General features: G+C 51.8%; 2 protein-coding genes across 2 annotated transcripts in view; one reads left to right on the forward strand and one right to left on the reverse strand.

The window, feature by feature from the left end:
* Window positions 1–17,495, reverse strand: part of SIGLEC11 (sialic acid binding Ig like lectin 11) — a 31,996-nt gene extending 14,501 nt beyond the window's left edge. Inside the window, exons 1-10 of the mRNA XM_003814348.6 lie at window positions 17,368–17,495; window positions 8,925–12,783; window positions 8,471–8,854; window positions 8,055–8,339; window positions 7,693–7,740; window positions 7,285–7,548; window positions 6,955–7,002; window positions 6,568–6,825; window positions 6,208–6,495; window positions 238–334 (exon numbers count right to left, since the gene is read on the reverse strand). Coding sequence (XP_003814396.4) covers window positions 238–334; window positions 6,208–6,495; window positions 6,568–6,825; window positions 6,955–7,002; window positions 7,285–7,548; window positions 7,693–7,740; window positions 8,055–8,339; window positions 8,471–8,854; window positions 8,925–9,087 — 1,835 coding nt within the window. The 5' untranslated portion in view covers window positions 9,088–12,783; window positions 17,368–17,495. The remainder of the gene's footprint in view (window positions 1–237; window positions 335–6,207; window positions 6,496–6,567; window positions 6,826–6,954; window positions 7,003–7,284; window positions 7,549–7,692; window positions 7,741–8,054; window positions 8,340–8,470; window positions 8,855–8,924; window positions 12,784–17,367) is intronic.
* On the forward strand, window positions 12,807–21,576 carry SIGLEC16 (sialic acid binding Ig like lectin 16). Its single transcript, XM_034945341.3, is given in 11 exon segments — window positions 12,807–17,691; window positions 17,762–18,127; window positions 18,130–18,141; window positions 18,273–18,557; window positions 18,874–18,921; window positions 19,068–19,331; window positions 19,614–19,661; window positions 19,791–20,048; window positions 20,549–20,642; window positions 20,989–21,068; window positions 21,442–21,576. Coding segments are annotated over 11 exon segments (1,872 nt in total). The 5' UTR covers window positions 12,807–17,324; the 3' UTR covers window positions 21,492–21,576.
* Window positions 21,577–23,550: the final 1,974 nt, after the last annotated feature.

Raw genomic sequence — 23,550 nt, forward strand, 5'->3', positions numbered from 1 at the left:
GCTGCAGAGCCCAGTGGGGTGGGGACATATCCACGGGGTGACTTCCACAGTGAGAACTGGGGACCCTCATAGATGGCCCAGATCAGGGCTCTGGAGCAGACCCCTGCTCTGATCCTCTTGCCCAAGGCCTAGTTCTCACACCCACTGCCCCATCTAGATTCCTGCAGCTGGGACTGTCTGGGATTCTAGAACCCTCACCCTTCCCACACCCTGCATTGCCTGCCCTCCGATGCTTACCTGAAGACGACAAGGCAGGAGCAGAAAGCGAGCAGGGCAGCGACGCCAGCTCCCAGGGCAGCCCCCAGGCCAAGTCCTCCCCCATGCTCCAGCTTCCCTGCATGGGAGCAGGGTTTGGGGTGGTGCCTTCCTGGCCCTGAGACCCTCCTGCCCCTTCCTCCCACAGACCTAGAGCTCTCAGATTCTTCATCCCCAACTGAGGCAGAAATTTAAAAATAAATATGCATTCATTCACTCCAAGAAAAGTAACAGGCAAGGAAAGCGTTAAAAAAAAAAGAACAACTTTTCCTCTGCTTAGCAAGGCTCACTTCAAGGACAGTTATAAGATAATACTGTTTAAAAAGCCAAGGCCAAAGGAATAGGCTCCAGACACACCCCCTTCCAGAGCAAGGTTGAAGGAAAACAGGAAAGAAAAACAAATTCCTTTATGGTTACTCCTTTCCCTGGCTTCTTAAGCATAACTATGTTTTACAAATGTCTGTATTTAGCCAGTTCTTTTTTTTTTCTTTTGATACAACTACAAGGCCACCAGCTATGCAAGGCCACAAGTTATGCTATACTATAAATTATGTCACCTATCCTAAAATTAACTGCCTCTGTTTTACTTTTGTAAGTCTGCTCATAAAAACCTCGCTCTTTGTTTCATGCTCAGCTTTTTAGATGCGAGTCCACTGAGCTGGTGTGCACCTAAAATAAACAATCCTCCTGTTCTCCATATCGGTCTCACCGGTCCTCAGTTTCCCGCAGCATTTTTGGCGACCATGAAGGGACCAGAGACGGTAGGTTTACTGCCTCCTTTGCCTCTGGGGGCTGGAGCCCCGGGCCTCAGGAGACCTGTGACCCCAGGTGCCACTGGGTGAACTTCAGCCTGGAGGAGAAATCAGCTCTCCCCTGAGCCAGTGCCCCTACCCAGCAGCACAACAAAACCTGAAAGGAGCTACAGAATGATTTCAGAAACAGTGCACGTCAGGAACCACAGTAAGCTTTTGGGGACCAAGGCAGGACCCATCCCATAGGGATGGAAGGGGAGGCTGATCACTTCTTGCGGTGTGCCTAACAGTCCGACCCAGAGGGGTTGGGGGCAGCGAGAGTGGCTCGTCAATTTGGATGAAACTCACACCCCAACCATCACAGGACGTGAGAATGGCTTGCTAAGTCGATTAGGAAAAGGAAACTGGAGGTGGCGAGAGTGGCTTACCACCCTAATTAGGAACATAGGAACTGGGAGTGGGGAAGTGTGTAACAGTGTGTAAATGAAGAAGCCTAATTAGGCTGATCAGCCACAAAATGGGAAGTCACAATTCTCTTAGTGTGGACTGGGTGCTCCGAGCAAAGTGTGGGGCCGACTAAGACTAGTGGTGACCTGCATATGGCTAATAGGAGCTGCCCTACAGCTCAGAGTTGTAGCAGGAATAAGGAACTCTCCAAAGCCAAGTAGCTTCTGAAAACTCCCGTAATAGGAGACGGTATCGTTGGCCGAAACTAGAGGAAGAGTGAGTGTGCTGGACCGTAAAGGAAGGAATAGAAGGAAAGTCCATCAAAAGTTACTCCATTGAAGTGCATGTTACAAAACTTTAAGAAAGGTTTTGCAGGGGATTATAAAGTTAAGCTAACCCCCCAAAGGTTGAGAACTCTCTTTGAATTAGAATGACTTTCTTCTGATGTTGGATGGCTGACTGAAGAAACTGTAGACTAGGAAACAATTGGGCATGTATTAAAGATGGTGATAGGGGTCTGAGGACAGCCTGAGTATCCCGATGAATTTCCTTATATTGATTCATGGTTAAATATAGCACAGACAAGACTAACCTGGATCCAGCCCTGTTTAGCAGCTTATTGCAAAACACTTGTAGCCCGAGCCAAAAATAAAAGTAAGAGCAGCTTCACCGACTGACACGAAGTTAAAAGAAAAACCCCAGAAAGAGCAAGAGAAGCCAGTTTTGCAACAGCTGCCAGAGGAAACAGAAATTCCTCCTCCATATGTCCCAGCCTACCCCCCTTTACTGAGGCCAACAGCCCTCCAGGAACCAAATTCAGGAGCTAGCATGCCCTGAGTCTGACCCTGAAGGGAAGGACTGGAGCCTCAAAAGGCCAGGGAAGGAAGTCAAAATAGTCAAGCAGGCTGTCTCAGATCTGGCCGTGCTTGAGCTATGCAAATGCCTGTCAGGGAGATGTGAGGACCCACTTATTGTAATAACCAAGGCCAGGTTCGGCGGAGGGGGCAACGGACCTTCATCTATCAGCCCTTTTTGACTACTGAGCCACTGATCTACTAAACTGGAAACACCATACTCCCTCCTACATGGAGAAGCCTCAAGCTCTTACAGATCTGATGCAATCCGTCTTTCTGACACACAGTCCAACCTGGCCAGATTGCAGGCAGCTTTTCCTAACGTTATTTAACACTAAAAAGCGCAGGAGAGTAACATAGGCAGCTCTCCGCTGGCTAAAACCCCATGCACCAGCAGATGCAGTGAATGCTCAGGCATACACTCAAGGTCAGTTCTCATACCAAGATCCCAACTGGAACCCAGAGGATGCAACTCAGCTTCAGCATTTGCAAAGGTACCAAGAGACACTTCTGCAAGGGATAAAAGCTGGTGGAAAGAAAGCAATTAATATAAGAAAAATTTCAAAAGTGCTTCAGAGAGCTGACGAGAGCCCAAGTCAGTTTTATAAAAAACTTTGTGAAGCATTCCGGCCTTACACCCTATTTGACCCTGAGGCTGCTGAAAATCAGCGCATGGTAAACACAGCACTTGTAGGGCAAGCCCAGGGTGACGTCAAGCGGCAGCTGCAGGCATGAATGCCACCCAGCTTATAAAAGTGACCACCAAGATGTACATGAACCATGACCAGAGAACAAAACGGGAAAGAGCGAAAGCAACAAGCGAGGCACCAAGCAGCTAGGCACACCAAGGGTTTAGTCCCTCTCCTCAGCCTGGCTCTATCTGGAAAAAGAGCGGGGCGGGGACTGGCCCCAGAAAAAAAGCAAAAAAAAAAAAAAAATAGAAAGGCATAATTCTTACAACTTGCGGCAGGCATCTACCAACCCTCTGGGCCGATAATGGCCCAGGGGTGGACTACGGCTGTGCAGATCCTACCTAGCCCAAAAAAGTAAGTGTAAAAAAGGAAAAAAGAAAAATCAGAAAGAAACAGTAAAGATAGATGGCAGTGCGTGCGTGCACGGGGGCGGGGCCCACGCCGTAGCCCAGTCCCACTGGCCAGCTGTAGAAGCAGGAGAACTCAGGAAGGAAAAAGGAAGCAGAACATAGGCTTAAAAAAAAAGGCCAATCTGTTGGCAGCAGCCCTCATAAAAAGAAAAATTAGCAGGCCGGGCATGGCGGCTCACACCTGTAATCCCAGCACTTTGGGAGGCCGAGGTGGACAGATCACAGGGTCAGGAGATTGAGACCATCCTGGCTAACACTGTGAAACCCTGTCTCTAGTAAAAATACAAAAAAATTAGCCGGGCTTGGTGGCGGGCGCCTGTAGTCCCAGCTACTCGGGAGGCTGAGGCAGGAGAATGGCGTGAACCTGGGAGGTGGAGCTTGCAGTGAGCAGAGATGGCGCCACTGCGCTCCAGCCAGGGCAACAGAGCGAGACTCCGTCTCAAAAAAAAAAAAAAAGAACTTGTACTTATGGCCGGGCGCAGTGGCTCACGCCTGTAATCCTGTTACCAGAGCCCACTCCTTTAGCAGAAAACCTGTTTGCTCGGCTGCCTAAAAACATTGTCGGCAGCCTAGGCATTTCCTCATACTATGTTTGCGGAGGGACTAACACGGAAGACCAATGGCCTTGGAAAGCAAAAGTTAATGCCACAAAATAATTTAACTGACTCTTCTCCCGAACCGACGCCCACAAGTTCAAGCGTCTGGCTCTTAAAAACTTCTATTATCAGGAAATACTGTGTTGCTCGCTGGGGAAAAGTTTTTACAAACCCAGTAAAAGAACTAAACTGCTTAGGACAGCAATATGACGATAAAACACTAAGAAACACTTTGTGGCGGGGCAAAGATGAATGCAAATGACCTCATCCAAATCCGTTCCCCGTTCCCCGTTTCTCTTCTTTAAATCACACCTACTATTAGCCGAAAGCTCCAAATACTTGGCAAGCACCTCCTGGTCTTTGTTGGAGCTGTAGGCCATGGGCATATCAACAGTTGCCAGCTAAATGGACAGGGGCCTGTGTGCTTGAAACAATTAGACCGTCTTTCTTCCTATTCCCACTGCAACAGGGAGAAACTTTAAGGTATCCTGTCTATAATAAAGTTAAAAAAAATGCAAACACACACACAAAAATAAAAATTAAAAAATTGAAAAGACACAAATTAACCCCCTGAAAAAATAATTCAATAGTATAGGCCAGCTACCTGGGCACAGAATGGGTCATGGGGATACCACACTCCTATTTACATGCTTAACCGCATCATAAGGTTGCAGGCAGTACTTGAAATCATCACTAATAAAACAGCAAATGCATTAGATTTACTAGCCCAGCAACCCACAAAAATGAAGAATGTTATCTATCAGAACAGGTTAGCTTTGGACTACTCCTAGCCCAGAAAAAAAAATGTAAAAAGTTCAATCTAACTAACTGCTGCCTAAAAATCGCTGACAATGAAAAGGCAATTATAAAAATAACTGCAAAAATAAAAAAATTAGCCCATGTTCCAGTTCAAACTTGGAAAGGGTGGTCTCCAGATTCTCTCTTTAAGGACTGGTTTTCATTCTGCAGAGGGTTCAAGACTTTAATAAAAGTGGTTCTGGCCATACTAGGAAGTTGCCGAATACTCCCTTGTCTCTTAGCTCTCCTTGTTGGAAGCATTCAATCAACTATAAAGGCAATAGCAGCTAGGCAAACTACCACTCAGCTAACGGCTCTGCATAAATATCAACCTTTGTCTAAAGAAAAAAAGTGTCTCTTCACGCAGAATTAAGTAATAGTAATGCCTTCTATTAAACTTCTTTTATAAAAAACATCAAAAGGGGGAAACTGAGGCAAAAATTTAAAAATAAATATGCATTCATTTACTCCCAAAAAAGTAACAGGCAAGGCAAGGGTTAAAAAAAAAACAAAAAAACCCCAAGTCTTTCTATGCCTAGCAAGCTCACTTCAAGGACAGGTATAAAATAACACTGTTTAAAAAGCCAAGGCCAAAGGAATGGGCTCCAGACACACCCCTTCCAGAGCAAGGTTAAAGAAAAAAAAAAAGACAAATTCTTTTACTGTTACTCCTTTCCCTGGCTTCTTAAGCATAATTATGTTTCACAAATGTCTGTATTTAACCAGTTCTTGTTTTTCTTTTGACACAGCTACAAGGCCACAAGTTATGCACTATATAATTAACCGCTTTTGTTTTACTTTTGTAAGTCCGCTTATAAAGACACTGCTTTAGCCGGGCGCGGTGGCACACGCCTGTAATCCCAGCACTTTGGGAGGTCCAGGTGCGTGGATCACAAGGTCAGGAGTTCGAGACCAGCCTGGCCAATATGGTGAAACTAAAAATACAAAAAAATTAGCCGGGCGTGGTGGCGCATGCCTGTAATTCCAGCTACTCAGGTGGCTGAGGCAGGAGAATTGCTTGAATCCGGGAGGCAGAGGTTGCAGTGAGCCGAGATTGAGCCACTGCACTCCAGCCTTGCTGACAGAGCGAGACTCCACCTCAAAAACAAAAAACAAAAAACAAAAAACAAAAAAAAAACCCCTTCTTTGTCTTTATTTAATGCTCAGCTTTTGAAATGTAAATCCACTAAGCTGGAACTTACCTTAAATAAACAATCCTCCTGTTCTCCATATTGCTCTCTCCGTTCCTCAGTTTCCCGCAACAACTACCAGCCACAGAGCAGGGACTTTGTCCCCATCCCTTCCCACCACGCCCACACCCTCTCCCCACAACCTTGAACCTCCATCTTTCTAGGATCCTGTCTCCTTTCTCCCTGAACCTCAGCCCCCCACAGTCCCCTCACCTGGTAGCAGCTGGAAGACAGAGCCACTCTGGGCCCCATGGACGTTCCAGGCCTCACAGCTGAGCCTGAGGCCGGAGCTGAGCCCTCCATGGAGGCTCAGGGAGCTGTTGGCCCAGGGCCCGGCTGAGCTGGGGGTGACCTCGAAGAAGCCCTGACTGCTGTTCCCCTCCAGCAGCTCCTCCCCAAGCCACCAGCGCAGAGAGGGGGCCGGGCTGGCCTGGGAGGAGCAGCTGCAGTGCAGACCCTCAGCCTCCCAGGAGCAGGAGGGGCCCAGCAGCTGTGGAGGGTCTGTGGGGAGGGAGGACAGGACTCAGAAGGGGCCCCTTCCTGGGACCCAGGTGTCCCCTTTCCCCCACTCACAGTGCACGGAGAGGCTGAGAGAGACGTGCTGGGAGCCCAGAGGGTGCTGAGCGTGGCAGGTGAACTCTCCTTCGTGCTCCATTTGAATGTGTGGCAGCTCCAGGACCCCGGGGTCTGAGGGCTGGGAGGGGCCCACGGTCTGTCCCCACCGGGTCCAGCTCAGCCTGGCTGGGGGGCTGCTGTGGGTGACACAGACCAGGTGCAGGCTTTGGCCCTCCAGGACCGGGAGGGGTGTGCCGTTCCTGAGGTTTTCCAGGACTAGGGAAGGAAGAGGCAGAATCGATGTGCGGCTCAGGGCTCAGGGACCCGCCTGCGTGGGGACCCTCCAGACTCCTGGACCCCCAATTTGGCACTGAGAGGCCCTGGCTCCTCTGTCTCCTTTCCTACCTGTCCTGTTTGCTTGGGAAACCATCACTCTCAGGTTCTCTGGAGGATCTGAAATGGAGACAGGGGACCGGCTCTAGACGGACCAGGGACTTCCCTCTGGGCAAAGGGAAGCGTCCTGGACACTGAGGTGGGGGAAGTGGGTGGGATAGAAGGGCAGGGCAGAATCACCCACTGAGTCCCAGACACAAACTGCATGAGGGTCTACACAGGTAAGAAGGTCAGTCCCCGAGGCCTGGGGCTTTAGGTCCCCTCAGCTCTGGGACCCTGAGCCCAGCCCCTGTATCCCTCTGCCCTCCCAATGGACTCCAGGCCCCTGCTGGGCACACTCACACTGCACAGAGAGGTCCAGGGCTCGCTGCTGAGAGCCAAGCCTGTTCTCCGCTCGGCAGGTGTAGCGCCCTGAATCCCCGGCCTTTACCCCACGCAGCTCCAGCCCCAGGGTTCTGGGGCCCCAGGGGTGGGACGAGGAGAGGACTCTGTCCTGCAGGATCCAGCTCAGCGTGGCAGGCGGCTGGCTGTCAGCAGCACAGAGGAGCCGCAGGAACTGGCCTTTCTGAACTTCCAGATACATGACGTTTTCCTGGAGTTCCAGGGCTGAAGACAGGGAAAGAGAGAGGGTGGGGGTGGAGAGAGAGAATGGGGGGGGGGCTGCAAAGAGGACCACACCCCCTCACCCCCCTGAAGCCTTTTTATCCCTGAAGAGGACTGGCCCAGCCCTAACCCGAAGGCCCTCAGTACCTGACGTGTTGTCATGTGAAATGCTGATAATAAGGTCTTTGGGGGCGTCTGCAACAAGATTGTGAGCTGGCTTCAGGGAGGGACAATTTGTTCCTCACACTTGGAAAAAACTCCCTCAGGGAAAAGAAAGTGGGAACATCCCAGGATGGACAAATGACAACCAGCTCCAGGGCTCACACATGTGGACAGAGGATCAGACGCCATTCCCATCCCCCTCCCAGGGCTGAGCCGGCATCCTGGGACCCCACAGCTTCCTCTCCCTGGATGCTCCTGAGCTGAGAGTCGCTCACTGTCCCCCTGGGCTCCTCCACCTCCCCACCCACCGGCTGTCTGCACGCCCCACCCTCCCAGGCCACACTCACAGGCCACACGGAGTCGGACGGTCCTCTGTGCGCTCACACCCTTTCTGGAGAAGTCCACATGGCAGGTGAGGTTGGTGTCGTGGTCCTGGGGGCTGGGTGTGAAGCTGAGCACTGAGAAGTGGGAGGTGCTTGGTCTGGTTTTTCTGGGGGAGAGGGCAGCCCCCGTCCAGGAGAAAGAAGGGGCTGGACATTTCTTGAAAGCCCAGTTAAACACACAGATGACCGTCACCGGCTGCCCGGGCTCCAGGGTCTCGGGGATGTAGACATCAGGCTTCTGAGTCAGGGCTGGGGCAGAGACTGGGGTGGGGAATTCTTGTGCTGCAGGGGTCCCTGAGAGCCCTCTCTGCTCAGCCCATAGCCTGTCCCCAGGGTCCCTCCCCAGTGTGACAGGCAGGGGTTCCCACCCCATTCCATACCTGTTACTTTTAGAAAGAACGCATTGTTCGGGAAACTATGTCTCACACGGCTTCCTCTCTCCACCCGAAAGAAGTACCATGCCTCATCCTCCCTCTGCGCGTCTCTGATCACCAAGGAGCAGCTCCCTTTGCCGGGATCCCCAGTGAGCTGGAATCGGTCCCGGGTGCTCATTTCCACCTCTCGACTCTGGTTGTTTGTGGCCACAGGAGCACCCGTCTTTGGGCTGGTCCATCGTTTGAACCAGTAGCCATAAGCAGCAGTAGACTCGTCCCAGCCATCCCGGGGGTAGGAGAGGTTGCAAGACACGATGACACACAGGCCCTCCGGCACCGTCACCTGCCTCTGCACTTGAAGACTGTAACTGGGATCCTTGTTCAGGGACCCTGGGGAGATGCAGAGGCTCAGCGGCAGCCCCAGCCCCTGCCTGGGACCCCCAGCCACCGACCCACTCACCAGCCCCCAGCATGGGCAGCAGCAGGGGTAGCAGCAACAGGGGTAACAGCAGCATCTCTGGGCTCTGGGGCTGGGCCTGTCCCAGGACCATCTGGCTTCTGGGCCAGCCTGGCTGGGAAGGAAACTCCTCCAGCAGGAAGCCTGGTGGAGGGGCAGTGACCATCCTCAGAGGAGGAGCCTCGGGAACCGCTATGTCCTGAAAGCTCGCCTCCCAACTTCTCTCTTCACAGGGGAAGCAGCAGGGCAGAGGGCATGAGGACTAGCCCCAAACCAGGAAGGAGCCACCCTGGCCAGCCTTGGAGGTGGGCAGTGCTAGGAGAGGACTGTCAGGGGACACAGGTGAGTCACAGCTGCAGGTGAGGTGATGGATGCAGAGTCCCATTCATTCATTCATTCATTCATTCTCCAGGGGGCCATGAGACACTGGAAGAGTCTACAAGAACACAGTGATTTATGGTGGGGGCTTTGCACCATATATTATTGCTGTACCTCCACAGAGGGCAAAAACTAGGTCAGCCACACAGGCAGTCAGCTGCATCTACGTGACCAACCCCCAGTAAAAACTCTGAATGCCGAGGCTCAGGTGAGCTTCCCTGGGTGGCAATACTTGGTGTATGTTGTCACTCATCTTTGCTTCAAGCATTAAGTGCTTTCTGTATGACTTCACTGGGGAAGGACAACTGGAATCCCACATATGGTCTCTTCTGGATCCTGTCCTATGAACCTTTCTCCTTTGTTGATTTTTATTTATTTATTTTTATTATTATTATTTTTTTGAGATGGAGTCTTGCTCTGTCCCCCAGGCTACAGTGCAGTGGTGGGATCTCAGCTCACTGCAAGCTCCACCTCCCGGGTTCACACCATTCTCCTGCCTCAGCCTCCTGAGTTGCTGGGACTACAGGCGTGGGGGTGGACTACAGGCGTCCACCCCCACGCCCAGCTAATTTTTTTCTTGTATTTTTAGTAGAGACAGGGTTTTACCATGTTAGCCAGGATGGTCTCGATCTCCTGACCTTGTGATCTGCCCACCTTGGCCTCCCAAAGTGCTGGGATTACAGGCATGAGCCACTGCGCCTGGCCATTTTATTTTTATTTTTGAGACAGTCTCACTCTGTCGCCCAGGCTGGAGGGGAGTGGTGCAATCTTGGCTCACTGCAACCTCCGCCTCCCAAGGTCAAGTGATTCTGCTGCCTCAGCCTCCCGAGTAGGACTACAGGCACCCACCACCATGCCCAGCTAATTTTTTGTATTTTTAGTAGAGATGGGGTTTCATCATGTTGAGCAGCCTAGTCTCAAACTCCTGACCTCAGGTGATCTGCCTGCCTCAGCCTCCCAAAATGCTGGCATTGTAGGCGTGAGCCACTGTGTCTGGCTTGTTGATTTTTTTTTTTTTTTAGATGAAGTTTTGCTCTTGTTGCCCAGGCTGGAGCACAATGACATGATCTCGGCTCACTAAAACCTCCACCTCTTGGGTTCAAGCGATTCTCCTGCCTCAGCCCCCTGAGTAGCTGGGATTACTGGTGCCCAGCACCATGCCCAGCTAATTTTTTGTATATTTAGTAGAGATGGGGTTTCACCATGTTGACTAGGCTGATCTTGAACTTCTGACCTCAGGTGATCCACCTGCCTTGGCATCCCAACATCCTGGGATTACAGGCGTGAGCCACTGCGCCCAGCCCTGGCTTGTTGATTTTTAAAAAGTATTTTTATTAATATGTGATATTTGTACATATTTATGGGGTATATGTGATATTTTGTGCCATGCATAGAATATGGTATAATCAAGTCAGGGTATTTGAATATCTGTCACCTCAAACATTTATTATTTCTATTGTTGGGAACATTTCAAATCATCTTTTCTAGTTATTTTGAAAAAAACAATACGTTATTATTATTTTTTAAGACAGGGTCACTCAGGCTGGGCGCTGTGGCTGACGCCTGTAGTCCCAGCACTTTGGGAGGCCAAGGCAGACGGATCACAAGGTCAGGAGATCAAGACCATCCTGGCTAGCACGGTGAAACCCCATCTCTATTAAAAATACAAAAAATTAGCTGGGCATGGCAGCACGTGCCTACAGTCCCAGCTACTCAGGAGGCTGAGGTGGGAGAATGGCGTGAACCCGGGAGGTGGAGCTTGCAGTGAGCTGAGATTGCACCACTGCACTCCAGCCTGGGCAACAGAGAGAGACTCCATCTCAAAAAGAAAAAGAAAAAGAAAAAAAAGACAGGGTCTGTCTGTCACCCAGGCTGGAGTGCAGTGGTGAGATCACGGCTCACTGCAGCTTCGACCTCCCCAAGCTCAAGCAATCCTCCCACTTCAGCCTCCCGAGCAGCTGGGACTACAGGTGTGCACTACCACTTAATTTTTGTACTTTGTTTTTGATAGAGATGGAGTTTTACCATGTTGATCAGGCTGGTCTCAAACTCCTAGGCTCAAGCGATCTGCCTGTCTCAGCCTCCCAAATTGTTGGGATTACAGGCATGAGCCACCACTACAATATGTTACTGTTAACTATAGTCACCCTACTCTGCTATTAAACATAAGAACTATTCCTTCTATATAACCGTATATTTGTTAGACAGACCTCTTCATTCCCCACCTACTCACCCATGCATCCTTCTAGGGTTCCGATAACTATTATTCTACTCTCTGCCTCCATGAGATCATAGTCCATGATCTCTGTATGCCTTTATGTATCCATAGCTTAGCTCCCACTTAAAAGTGAGAACATAATGGCATTTGATTTTTCATTCCTGAGTTATTTCACTTAGAAAAATGGCCTCCAGCTCCGTCCAAGTTGCTGCAAAAGATATTATTTCATTCTTTTTTTATGGCTGAGTAATATTCCATGACAATGGTATACATACCGCTGCCTAGACCAATGTCCTGAAGAGTTTTTCCTAGGTTATCTTCTAGAATTTTTTGATTTCAGGACTTAGATTTAAGTCTTTGATCCATATTGAGTTGAATTTTTTTTTTTTTTTGAGACAGAGTCTCACTCTGTCGCCCAGGCTGGAGTGCAGTGGCATGACCTCAGCTCACTGCAACCACCACCTGCCAGGTTCAAGCAATTCTCCTGCCTCAGCCTCCCGAGTAGCTGGGACTACAGGCGCACGCCACCATGCCTGGCTTGTTTTTTGTATTTTTAGTAGAGATGGCGTTTCACCATGCTGGTCAGGCTGGTCTTGAACTCCTGACCTCATGATCCTCCCACCCCGGCCTCCCAAAGTGTTGGGATTACAGTCGTGACCCACTGTGCCCGGCCTAATTTTTGTATTTTTAATAGAGATGGATTTTCACCATGTTGGCCAGGCTGGTCTCGAACTCCTTACCTCAAGTGATCCACCTGCCTTGGCCTCCCAAAGTGCTGGGATTACAGGCATGAGCCACTGCGCCTGGCCAAGGATGTGATTTTTAATGTTTTTTTTTTTTGAGACAGAGTCTTGCATCTTGCTCTTTCATCCAGGCTGGAGTGCAGTGGCACGATCTTGGCTCACTGCAACCTCTGCCTCCCAGGTAGCTGGGATGACAGATGTGTGCCACCAGGCCTGGCTAATTTTTGTATTTTTAGTAGAGAAGGGGTTTTACCATGTTGGCCAGGCTGGTTTCGGACTCCTGACCTCAAGTAATCTGCCCACCTCAACCTCCCAAAGTGCTGGGATTACAGGCATAAGCCACCACATCCAGCCTGATTTTAATGTTTATAGTTTATTGGAGCTTAATTCAGGTCTTGGTGCTTTCAGGGATGAAGGTTCTGTATGAGTTCCTTGGTTGTAGAGAGTCCTTGTGCGCTGGCTTCTCAGTTGCTGGCTGCAGCGGCAATGTGCTCAGTAAGACGGTGATCAAGTTCATCATCTCCTGTGGGGTTGGAATGGCAGATGTCTTTTGAAGCTTACCTTGTTCCACTGTGGTGTGCACTTTTAAATTAATTTATTTTTTTCCCCAGTATTTTATTCACTGGGTTGAATCATTAAGGCTTCAGGTTAGTGGCGACGTGTCTCTGGGTAGAAAACAGTTGTGGCTGACCGGTGCGGTGGCTCACGCCTGTAATCCCAGCACTTTGGGAGGCTGAGGCGGATGGATCATGAGGTCAGGAAATCGAGACCATCCTGGCTAACACAGTGAAACCCCGTCTCTACTAAAAATACAAAAAAATTAGCCAGGCGTGGCGGTGGGCACCTGTAATCCCAGCTACTCGGGAGGCTGAGGGAGGAGAATGGCGTGAACCCAGGAGGTGGAGCTTGCAGTGAGCCGAGATCGCGCCACTGCACTCCAGCCTGAGTGACACAGCAAGACTCCGTCTCAAAAAAACAGAAAAAAAAAGAGGCCGGGCGTGGTGGCTCACGCCTGTAATTCCAGCACTTTGGGAGGCCGAGGCGGGTGGATCGTGAAGTCAGGAGGTCAAGACCATCCTGGCCAACACGGTGAAACCCCGTCTCTACTAAAAATACAAAAAACTAGCCGGGCGTGGTAGCAGGTGCCTGTAGTTCCAGCTACTCGGGAGGCTGAGGCAGGAGAATGGCATGAACCCAGGAGGCAGAGCTTGCAGTGAGCCGAGATCGCGCCACTGCACTCCAGCCTGGGAGACAGAGCTGAGACTCCGTCTCAAAAAAAAAAAAAGAAAAAAAAGAAAAGAGTTGTGGCTAAAGCACTGGGTAAATGCAGTACCCAATGGTGAGCTGAGGCCCCCGCGCCTTGACAGAGGTGGCTGGGGGAGCTCTTAGTGACATGCGCTGAGGTTTGCTTTTGCTTTTTTGTTTTTGACAGGATTTCAGTCTATCACCCAGGGTGGAGTACAGTGGTGTGATCACAGATCGCTGCAGCCTTGACCTCCCTGGCTCAAGTGCTCCTCTTGCCTCAGTCTCCCAAGTACCTGGGACCACAGGCACATGGCACCGTGCCTGGTAATTTTTAATTTTTGTAGAGTTGGGGCTTCCCTATGTTGCCCAGGCTAGTCTCTAACTCCTGGTCTCAAGCGATGCTCCAACCTCGGCCTCTCAAAATGCTGAGATGACAGCCGCAAGCCACCATGCCTGGCCATTTCCTTCCTTGTACTAATTTTGGTTTATTCTTGCTTTTCTGGTTCCTTGTTCCTTGGGGTCCATTTTTTTTTTTTTTTTTTCTGAGATGCAGTTTCACTCTGTTGCCCAGGCTGGAGTGCAGTGGCACAGTTTCAGCTAACTGCAACCTCCACCTCCCAGGTTCAAGTGATTCTCCTGCTTCAGCCTCCTGAGTAGCTGGGATTACAGGTGTGCCACCATACCCAGCTAATTTTTGTATTTTTAGTAGAGATGGGGTTTCACCATGTTGTCCAGGCTGGTCTTGAACCCCTGACCTCAGGTGATCCACCCACCTCGGCCTCCCAAAGTGCCAGGATTACAGGCGTGAGCCACCGCGCCCGGCCAGGGGTCCACTGTTAATGTTGTGTATTTGAATTCTTCTATCTTTTTTTTTGAAAGAGGCATTTGTTGTTATAAACTTCACTCCTGGCACAGCTTTTGCTGTATCTCATAGGTTTTGGTAGGCTGTATTTCCATCCTCATTTCAATAATTTTTTTTTTTAAGACAGAGTCTCACTCTTGTCATCCAGGCTAGATTGCAATGGGACCATCTCAGCTCACTGCAACCTCCGCCTCCCAGGTTAAAGTGATTCTCCTGCCTCAGCCTCCCGAGTAGCTGGGATTACAGGTACATGCCACCATGCCCGGCAAATTTTTTTTTTTTTTTTGTATTTTTAGTAGAGACAGGGTTTCACCATGTTGGTCAGGCTAGTCTCCAATGCCTGACCTCAGGTGATCCACCTTGGCCTCCCAAAGTGCTGGGATTACAGGCATGAGCCACCGCTCCCGGCGTCAAGAAGCGTCTTGATGTTCTTTTTAATTTCTTCCTTGACCCAGTGGTCATTCAGGAGCATGCTGCTTAATTTCCATATATTTGTACATCTTCCAAAGTTCCTCTTATTAATCATTTCTAGTTTCACTTCCATTGTGGTCTGAGAAGATGTTTAATATGATTTCAATTTCTATAAATATGTTAGATTTCTTTCATAGCCTCACATATGGTGTATCCTGGAGAATGTTTCATGTGCCAAAGAGAAGACTGCGTTCTTCAGCTGTGGGATAAGATGTTCTGCAAACATCTCTTAGGTCCCTTGGGTCTAAAATGCAGTTTAAATCCAAAGTTTCTTTGCTAATTTTCTGTCCAGATGATCTGTCTAATGCTGAGAGTGTTCAATGTGGTGTTCAAGTCTCCAACTACTATTGTATTGGAGTCTGTCTCTCCCCTTATGTGTGCTCCAGTGTGAGGTGCATATAAATTTAGTTACATAAAGTTATATCTTCTTGCTGAATTGACCCTTTTATCATTATACAATGACTTAAAGTCTGTTTTTGTTTTTTTTTAAGTCTCTCTTTTTTTTTTTTTTTTTTTGAGACGGAGTCTTGCTCTGTCGCCCAGGCTGGAGTGCAGTGGCGCAATCTTGGCTCACTGCAAGTTCTGCCTCCCGGGTTCACGCCATCCTCCTGCCTCAGCCTCCTGAGTAGCTGGGACTACAGGCGCCTGCCACCACGCCCAGCTAATTTTTTGTATTTTTAGTACAGATGGGATCTCACCGTGTTAGCCAGGATGGTCTTGATCTCCTGACCTCGTGATCCACCCGCCTCGGCCTCCCAAAGTGCTGGGATTATAGACGTGAGCCACCGCACCTGGCCTTTTAAGTCTGTTTTATCTGGAGTAAGTATAACTACTCCTGCTTGTCTTTTTTTGGTTTCTGTTTGCATAGAATATTTTTTTCAATCTCTTTGTTTTCAGTGTATATGTCTTTCCAAGTGAGTAACTTTCTTATATGTAGCATAAAGTTGGGTTATGTTTTTGTAAATCCATTTAGCAAAACATCAAATCGTATCCATAAACATATATAATTATTATTATTTGCTAATTAAAAATAATATAAATTGTAGTAAAATACCCATAACACAAACCTACTACTTTAACCACTTTATTTTTTATTTATTTATTTATTTTTAGATGGAGTCTCACTCTCTTGCTCAGGCTGGAGTGCAGTGACGGATCTCGGCTCACTGCAACCTCTGCCTCCCGGATTTAAGCAATTCTCATGTCTCAGTCTCCTGAGTGGCTGGGACTACAAGTGAGCGCCACCATGCCCTGCTAATTTTTGTATTTTTAGTAGAGACGGGGTTTCGCCATGTTGGCTAGGCTGGTCTCGAACTCCTGACCTCAGGTGATCCACCCGCCTCAGCCTCCCAAAGTGCTGGGATTACAGGCATGAGCCACTGCGTCTGGCCTACTTTCATCATTTTAAAGTGCACAATTAGCTGGGCATGGTGGTGCATGCCTGTAATCCCTGCTACTCGGGAGGCTGAGGCATGAGAACTGCTTGAAACTGGGAGGCAGAGGTTGCAGTGAGCCGAGATCGCGCCACTGCACTCAGCCTGGGTGACAAAGTGAGACTCAAAAAAAAAAAAAAAGTGTACATTTCATTGGCACTAAGTACATTCACATTCTTGTGCAACCATCAGCTCCATCTAGTTGCAGAACTTTTCCATCATTGAAAAAAGAAACCAAGTACCCATTAAACAGTCACTTCCCATTCTTCCCTCCCCCCAGGCCCCCAAAATGACAAATCTACTTCCTGTCTCTACATTTGCCTCTTCTGGTCATATCAGATGAACAGAATCATGCAATATTGTCTGGTTTCTTTCACTTAGTATAATGCTGTCAGGACCATCTATGCTGTGGCAGGTGTCACAACGTAATTCTTTTTTAGGGGTGAATAATACTCCATTAAATGAATAAACCACATTTTGTTCATGGAGTTTTAAATTTGCTAGTTAATGTCCAAATCCTCAGCCTTGGGGAATCGGGAGGTGCTGGGGCCCCTGCCCTTGAGTCTGTACAACCCAGACCCCCCTCTATGCCCAGGTGGTAATTGGGGCTGGGCTGAGCCACAAACTAGTCTGGGCATCAGGGTGGGGAGGTGATGGAGCTGGGACCCTGTGATGTAAGGTCCAAGTTCCCCAGTGGGGGCTCCACGAACCAATTAGACCTCATTTACAAAACACAGATCAAAAGATAAATTATTAAGAATGTCCAGGGGGCAACCTCAGAGCACTAAACCCCAAGCATGAGGCCCCCTGAGCTCACTGGGGTCTTATGTAATCGCCCCCTTCTCCCTGTGGAGCTGGGAGCCTGGTGTAAGCTGCAGAGACGGCCCTACAACAGGCAGGGGAGCTCAGTGCCTTTGGGGAGCCCGGGGACCCTGAGTTGACATAAGTGGAGGTGAGGATCCTGTGGGCAGGGATTGGATGGTCATGTCTTCTTTGCCTCCCCCCACTGCATGGAGTAGATTTTGCCTGGAGAATGAATGAATGAATGAATGAATGAGACTCTGCATCCATCACCTCACCTGCAGCCATGACTCACCTGTGTCCCCTGACAGTCCCCTCCTAGCACTGCCCACCTCCGAGGCTGGCCAGGGTGGCTCCTTCCTGGTTTGGGGCTGGTCCTCATGCCCTCTGCCCTGCTGCTTCCCCTGTGAAAGGAGAAGTTGGGAGGCGAGCTTTCAGGACATAGCGGTTCCCGAGGCTCCTCCTCTGCGGATGGTCACTGCCCCTCCACCAGGCTTCCTGCTGGAGGAGTTTCCTTCCCAGCCAGGCTGGCCCAGAAGCCAGATGGTCCTGGGACAGGCCCAGCCCCAGAGCCCAGAGATGCTGCTGCTGCCCCTGCTGCTGCCCGTGCTGGGGGCGGGTGAGTGGGTCGGTGGCTGGGGGTCCCAGGCAGGGGCTGGGGCTGCCGCTGAGCCTCTGCATCTCCCCAGGGTCCCTGAACAAGGATCCCAGTTACAGTCTTCAAGTGCAGAGGCAGGTGCCGGTGCCGGAGGGCTTGTGTGTCATCGTGTCTTGCAACCTCTCCTACCCCCGGGATGGCTGGGACGAGTCTACTGCTGCTTATGGCTACTGGTTCAAACGATGGACCAGCCCAAAGACGCGTGCTCCTGTGGCCACAAACAACCAGAGTCGAGAGGTGGAAATGAGCACCCGGGACCGATTCCAGCTCACTGGGGATCCCGGCAAAGGGAGCTGCTCCTTGGTGATCAGAGACGCGCAGAGGGAGGATGAGGCATGGTACTTCTTTCGGGTGGAGAGAGGAAGCCGTGTGAGACATAGTTTCGTGAACAATGTGTTCTAAAAGTAACAGGTATGGAATGGGGTGGGAACCCCTGCCTGTCACACTGGGGAGGGACCCTGGGGACAGGCTATGGGCTGAGCAGAGAGGGCTCTCAGGGACCCCTGCAGCACAAGAATTCCCCACCCCGGTCTCTGCCCCAGCCCTGACTCAGAAGCCTGATGTCTACACCCCCGAGACCCTGGAGCCCGGGCAGCCGGTGACGGTCATCTGTGTGTTTAACTGGGCTTTCAAGAAATGTCCAGCCCCTTCTTTCTCCTGGACGGGGGCTGCCCTCTCCCCCAGAAGAACCAGACCAAGCACCTCCCACTTCTCAGTGCTCAGCTTCACACCCAGCCCCCAGGACCACGACACCGACCTCACCTGCCATGTGGACTTCTCCAGAAAGGGTGTGAGCGCACAGAGGACCTTCGGACTCCGTTTGGCCTGTGAGTGTGGCCTGGGAGGGTGGGGCGTGCAGACAGCCCCGGTGGGTTGGGAGGTGGAGGAGCCCAGCGGGACAGTGAGCGGCTCCCAGCTCAGGAGCATCCAGGGAGAGGAAGCTGTGGGGTCCCAGGATGCCGGCTCAGCCCTGGGAGGGGGATGGGAATGGCGTCTGATCCTCTGTCCACATGTGTGAGCCCTGGAGCTGGTTGTCACTTGTCCATCCTGGGATGTTCCCACTTTCTTTTCCCTGAGGGAGTTTTTTCCAGGTGTGAGGAACAAATTGTCCCTCCCTGAAGCCAGCTCACAATCTTGTTGCAGACGCCCCCAAAGACCTTATTATCAGCATTTCACATGACAACACGTCAGGTACTGAGGGCCTTTGGGCTGGGGCTGGGCCAGTCCTCTTTAGGGATGAAAAGGCTTCAGGGGGGTGAGGGGATGTGGTCCTCTTTGCAGCCCCCCCCACCCATTCTCTCTCTCCACCCCCACCCTCTCCCTTTCCCTGTCTTCAGCCCTGGAACTCCAGGGAAACGTCATATATCTGGAAGTTCAGAAAGGTCAGTTCCTGCGGCTCCTCTGTGCTGCTGACAGCCAGCCCCCTGCCACGCTGAGCTGGATCCTGCAGGACAGAGTCCTCTCCTCGTCCCACCCCTGGGGCCCCAGAACCCTGGGGCTGGAGCTGCCCGGAGTGAAGGCTGGGGATTCAGGGCACTACACCTGCCAAGCGGAGAACAGGCTTGGCTCTCAGCAGCGAGCCCTGGACCTCTCTGTGCAGTGTGAGTGTGCCCAGCAGGGGCCTGGAGTCCATTGGGAGGGCAGAGGGATACAGGGGCTGGGCTCAGGGTCCCAGAGCTGAGGGGGTCTTGAACCCCAGGCCTCGGGGACTGACCTTCTTACCTGTGTAGACCCTCATGCAGTTTGTGTCTGGGACTCAGTGGGTGATTCTGCCCTGCCCTTCTATCCCACCCACTTCCCCCACCTCAGTGTCCAGGACGCTTCCCTTTACCCAGAGGGAAGTCCCTGGTCCGTCTAGAGCCGGTCCCCTGTCTCCATTTCAGATCCTCCAGAGAACCTGAGAGTGATGGTTTCCCAAGCAAACAGGACAGGTAGGAAAGGGGACAGAGGAGCCAGGGCCTCTCAGTGCCAAATTGGGGGCCCAGGTGTCTGGAGGGTCCCCACGCAGGCGGGTCCCTGAGCCCTGAGCTGCACAATGATTCTGCCTCTTCCTTCCCTAGTCCTGGAAAACCTCGGGAACGGCACATCCCTCCGGGTCCTGGAGGGCCAAAGCCTGCACCTGGTCTGTGTCACCCACAGCAGCCCCCCAGCCAGGCTGAGCTGGACCTGGGGGGAACAGACCGTGGGCCCCTCCCAGCCCTCAGACCCTGGGGTCCTGGAGCTGCCTCGGGTTCAAATGGAGCACGAAGGAGAGTTCACCTGCTACGCTTGGCACCCGCTGGGCTCCCAGCGCGTCTCTCTCAGCTTCTCCGTGCACTGTGAGTGGGGAAAGGGGACACCTGGGTCCCAGGAAGGGGGCCCCTGCTGAGTCCTGTCCTCCCTCCCACAGAGCCCCCCCAGCTGCTGGGACCCTCCTGCACCTGGGAGGCTGAGGGTCTGCACTGCAGCTGCTCCTCCCAAGGCAGCCCGGCCCCGTCTCTGCCCTGGTGGATTGGTGGGGAGCTGCGGAAGGGAACAGCAGCCAGGACTACTTCAAGGTCACCCCCAGCTCAGCCGGGCCCTGGGCCAACAGCTCCCTGATCCTCCAAGGGGGGGCTTGGCTCCAACCTCAGGCTCACCTTTGAGGCCCAGAACGTCCATGGGGCCCAGAGCTCTCTGATTCCTGGTGGACAGTCAGGGTATAGGGTGGGGAGGCCTGGGCTCACCAGGTCCCGCATCCAGGGATGTAGGAAGGGCCTGGAGAACCAAGTTGCAATAAGAGAGGAAGGATTCGGAAGTGTGGTTTAGCAGGTGAATGGGCCTTATCCCACTTTTCCAGGCAAATCAGGGCCCATGACAGGGGTGGTTCTGGTGGCTGTTGGGGAGGTGGCTATGAAGATCCTGCTTCTCTGCCTCTGCCTCATCCTCCTCAGGTGAGCCCTGCCCCAGGGACCAAGGGGAGGGGTGGAGAGGGCAAAGGATACACCGCTGAATCCCAGAATCTCAATCCTGGGGGTACTTGGACAGTTAAAGAGGCCTGCGGCCAGGCAGAGGCTGAGTTGATCGTGATGATTCCACACGGGCCAGTGTTCAGTCCCCAACTCTGGACCAATGTCCAGGCTGGGGAGGTTCCTGCTTGTATCAGGGAGGTCCTGGGGGCTAGGCCTGCTCTCTCTGCCTCAGTCCCCTCCAACCCCTTAGCAGGGCACAGGGAGGTGAGTCTGCTGCCCTCTTCACCCCCATCCAGCCACACTCACAGGCCCTGGTCTCTTCACCCAGAGTGAGGTCTTGCAGGAGGAAGGCAGCAAGGGCAGCATTGGGCATGGAGGCTGCAGACGCCGTCACGGACTCATCTCCAGGTGAGTGTCGTGGGCCTCTTACCCTCCAACATCCCGCTGGACACCTCCCCCTCGATGGCCCCAAGGACTGCTCCACTCAACTTGGCCATAACTGACTTGTCACCTCCCTTTCCAAGCCCACTTCTCTTGTTGAGAGCCCCATCCCTCTGATGACATGGTAGCCCCATCTCTTAATGTCAGAACCCGGGTGTGGGTGTCCACCTTGACCTCCCTCCCTCCTCCAGATCCCATAAATCACTAGCACTTGTCCCTCCTCCTAAGTACAGGTCACCTTGGAGCCCTTTTCTCCATCCTGGCCCCGGTCATGCCTGGGCCTCACCTCTTCCCTGGTCGCTGAACCCACCTCACCTCTTGCCTCCATCTCTCCCAACAGACTCCAGACTGCTTCCAGATGCCTCCTCATCCAGTTCCTCCACAGTCTGAGCGGCCGTGTTTCCTCTGCAGGCTTTGCATGGTCTGTCTCCTGCTGGACTCTCCTGATCCCTCCTTTCCCTGTGTCACCCAACATCTCCCCAAACCCTCCGGGCCAAGGACTCTGCGCTCTTGACACTTCGCACGTGTAGTTTCTTCTCCTGAAACACCCTTCCCTCCTGCCAAACCACGTCTGGACCCTCCTTCAGGTTCAATTTTTTTTTTTTTTTGAGACACAGTCTCACTTTGTCACCCAGGCTGGAGTGCAGTGGCGCGATCTCGGCTCACTGCAACCTCTGTCTCCCAGGTTCAAGCGATTCTCATGTCTCAGCCTCCTGAGTAGCTGGGATTATAGGCGCCCGCCACCACGCCTGGCTCATTTTTGTATTTTTGGTAGAGACAGGGTTTCACCATGTCGGCCAGGCTGGTCTTGAACTCCCGACTTCAGGTGATCCGCCAGCCTCGGCCTCCCAAAGTGGTGGGGTTACATGTGTGAGCCACCGTGCGCAGCCAGCTGTGTCTTCTTTTTGCAGGATTTACTTACAAAAGTCCTTGCAGCTGCAGTCTGCGTTCCACCCACATCCTAATATGGTGTTTGCGGTGGTCACATCCAACTTCCTGCCTCCTCCTTCCGTGGAACGTGCATTAGGGAGGAACCACACGCACCACGTGCAAGATGAGCCAGTTCCCTGAACGGCCGGCCACAGCGTTAACCGCGCTGCTCTGGGCTCTGCACGTCTCATCTGCTGAGGCGCATTACTGCATCTTTCATGCAGAACTTGCTTTCCATGCCTCACATCTCCACATGTGTGGGGATATGTCCTGAGAAATGCACGGTTAGGTGATTCTGTCGTGTGAGCATCCTTGAATGTGCTTACACAGTCGTAAATGGTACAGCCTACCACATGCCGAGGCTATACGGTATAGCCCATTGCTCCTAGACTATACACCTGCACGGCATGTTCCTGTAGTGAAAGCTGTAGGCAATTATAACGCAATGGATAGGTTAGTTAAAGACAGAGTTTTAGTAAAAATATGGCATAATAGGCCAGGCGTGGTGGCTCACGCCCGTAATCCCAGCACTTTGGGAGGCCAAGGCAGGCGGATCACAAGGTCAGGAGTTTGAGACCAGCCTGGCCAATATGGTGAAACCCAGTCTCTACTAAAAATACAAAAATTAGCCGGGTGAGGTGGCGGGCGCCTGTAGTCCCAGCTACTCGGGAGGCTGAGGCAGAAGAATCAGTTGAACCAGGAGGTGGAGGTTGCAGTGGGCCGAGATCGCATCACTGCACTCCAGCCTGGGCGACAGAGCAAGACTCTCAAAAACTAAAACAAAAAACCACCACCACCACCACCAATGTCTGATTAAATCTAAGCCACGGTTCCATTTTGGGGCAAGGGGCAGGGTGTGGGTGTGGTGGACAGAGAACGGGCTCCAGCCACCATCAGCTGCACGTCCTGGTAGCACCTGAGCCACTCCCAGTCTCCTGTGCCGGGAGATCATCATCTAATCCTGATGACCACGCCCTCCTCTCAGAGCTCGGGGGATGAGCTGCCAAAACCCACGGAGGTTCAAAACCCGGGCTCTGGAGACAGAAGACACTGGGCTCAGAGACATGGGGCCACTGTCCAGGCTTTCCCTGGGCCTGGACCTGGGCTCCTTCCACTGTCTGAGCAGGGTCAGCCTGGGCTGGCTGTGCTGGTTCAAGAGATGAGGGAGGAGGACACAGCGGTTGCCAGGACCCTGAGGCACTGGACTGGGCACTGCCCCAAGGGGCAGAGGATGGAACCCGGTGTTGATATTGTGATGCTGACCCATCTGCTCACCTGATTTGGGTGCTGAAGGGCAGCTGACCCCCCTAATCTTTTATAGACTTGTGAAATGAAAATAAATAAAAGTCAAGCTGGGAACAGCTTAGGGCAAAACTGCCTCCCATTCTATTCAAAGCCACCCCTCTGCTCACTGAGATAGATGCATGTCTGATCACCTCAGTTTGGAAAGGCTAATCAGAAACTCCAAAGAATGCATCTGTTCATCTCTCACCCATCTGTGACCTGGAAGCCCCCTCCC

The sequence above is a fragment of the Pan paniscus genome, chromosome 20 (assembly GCF_029289425.2).
Source record: "Pan paniscus chromosome 20, NHGRI_mPanPan1-v2.0_pri, whole genome shotgun sequence".
Taxonomy (NCBI): Eukaryota; Metazoa; Chordata; class Mammalia; order Primates; family Hominidae; genus Pan; species Pan paniscus.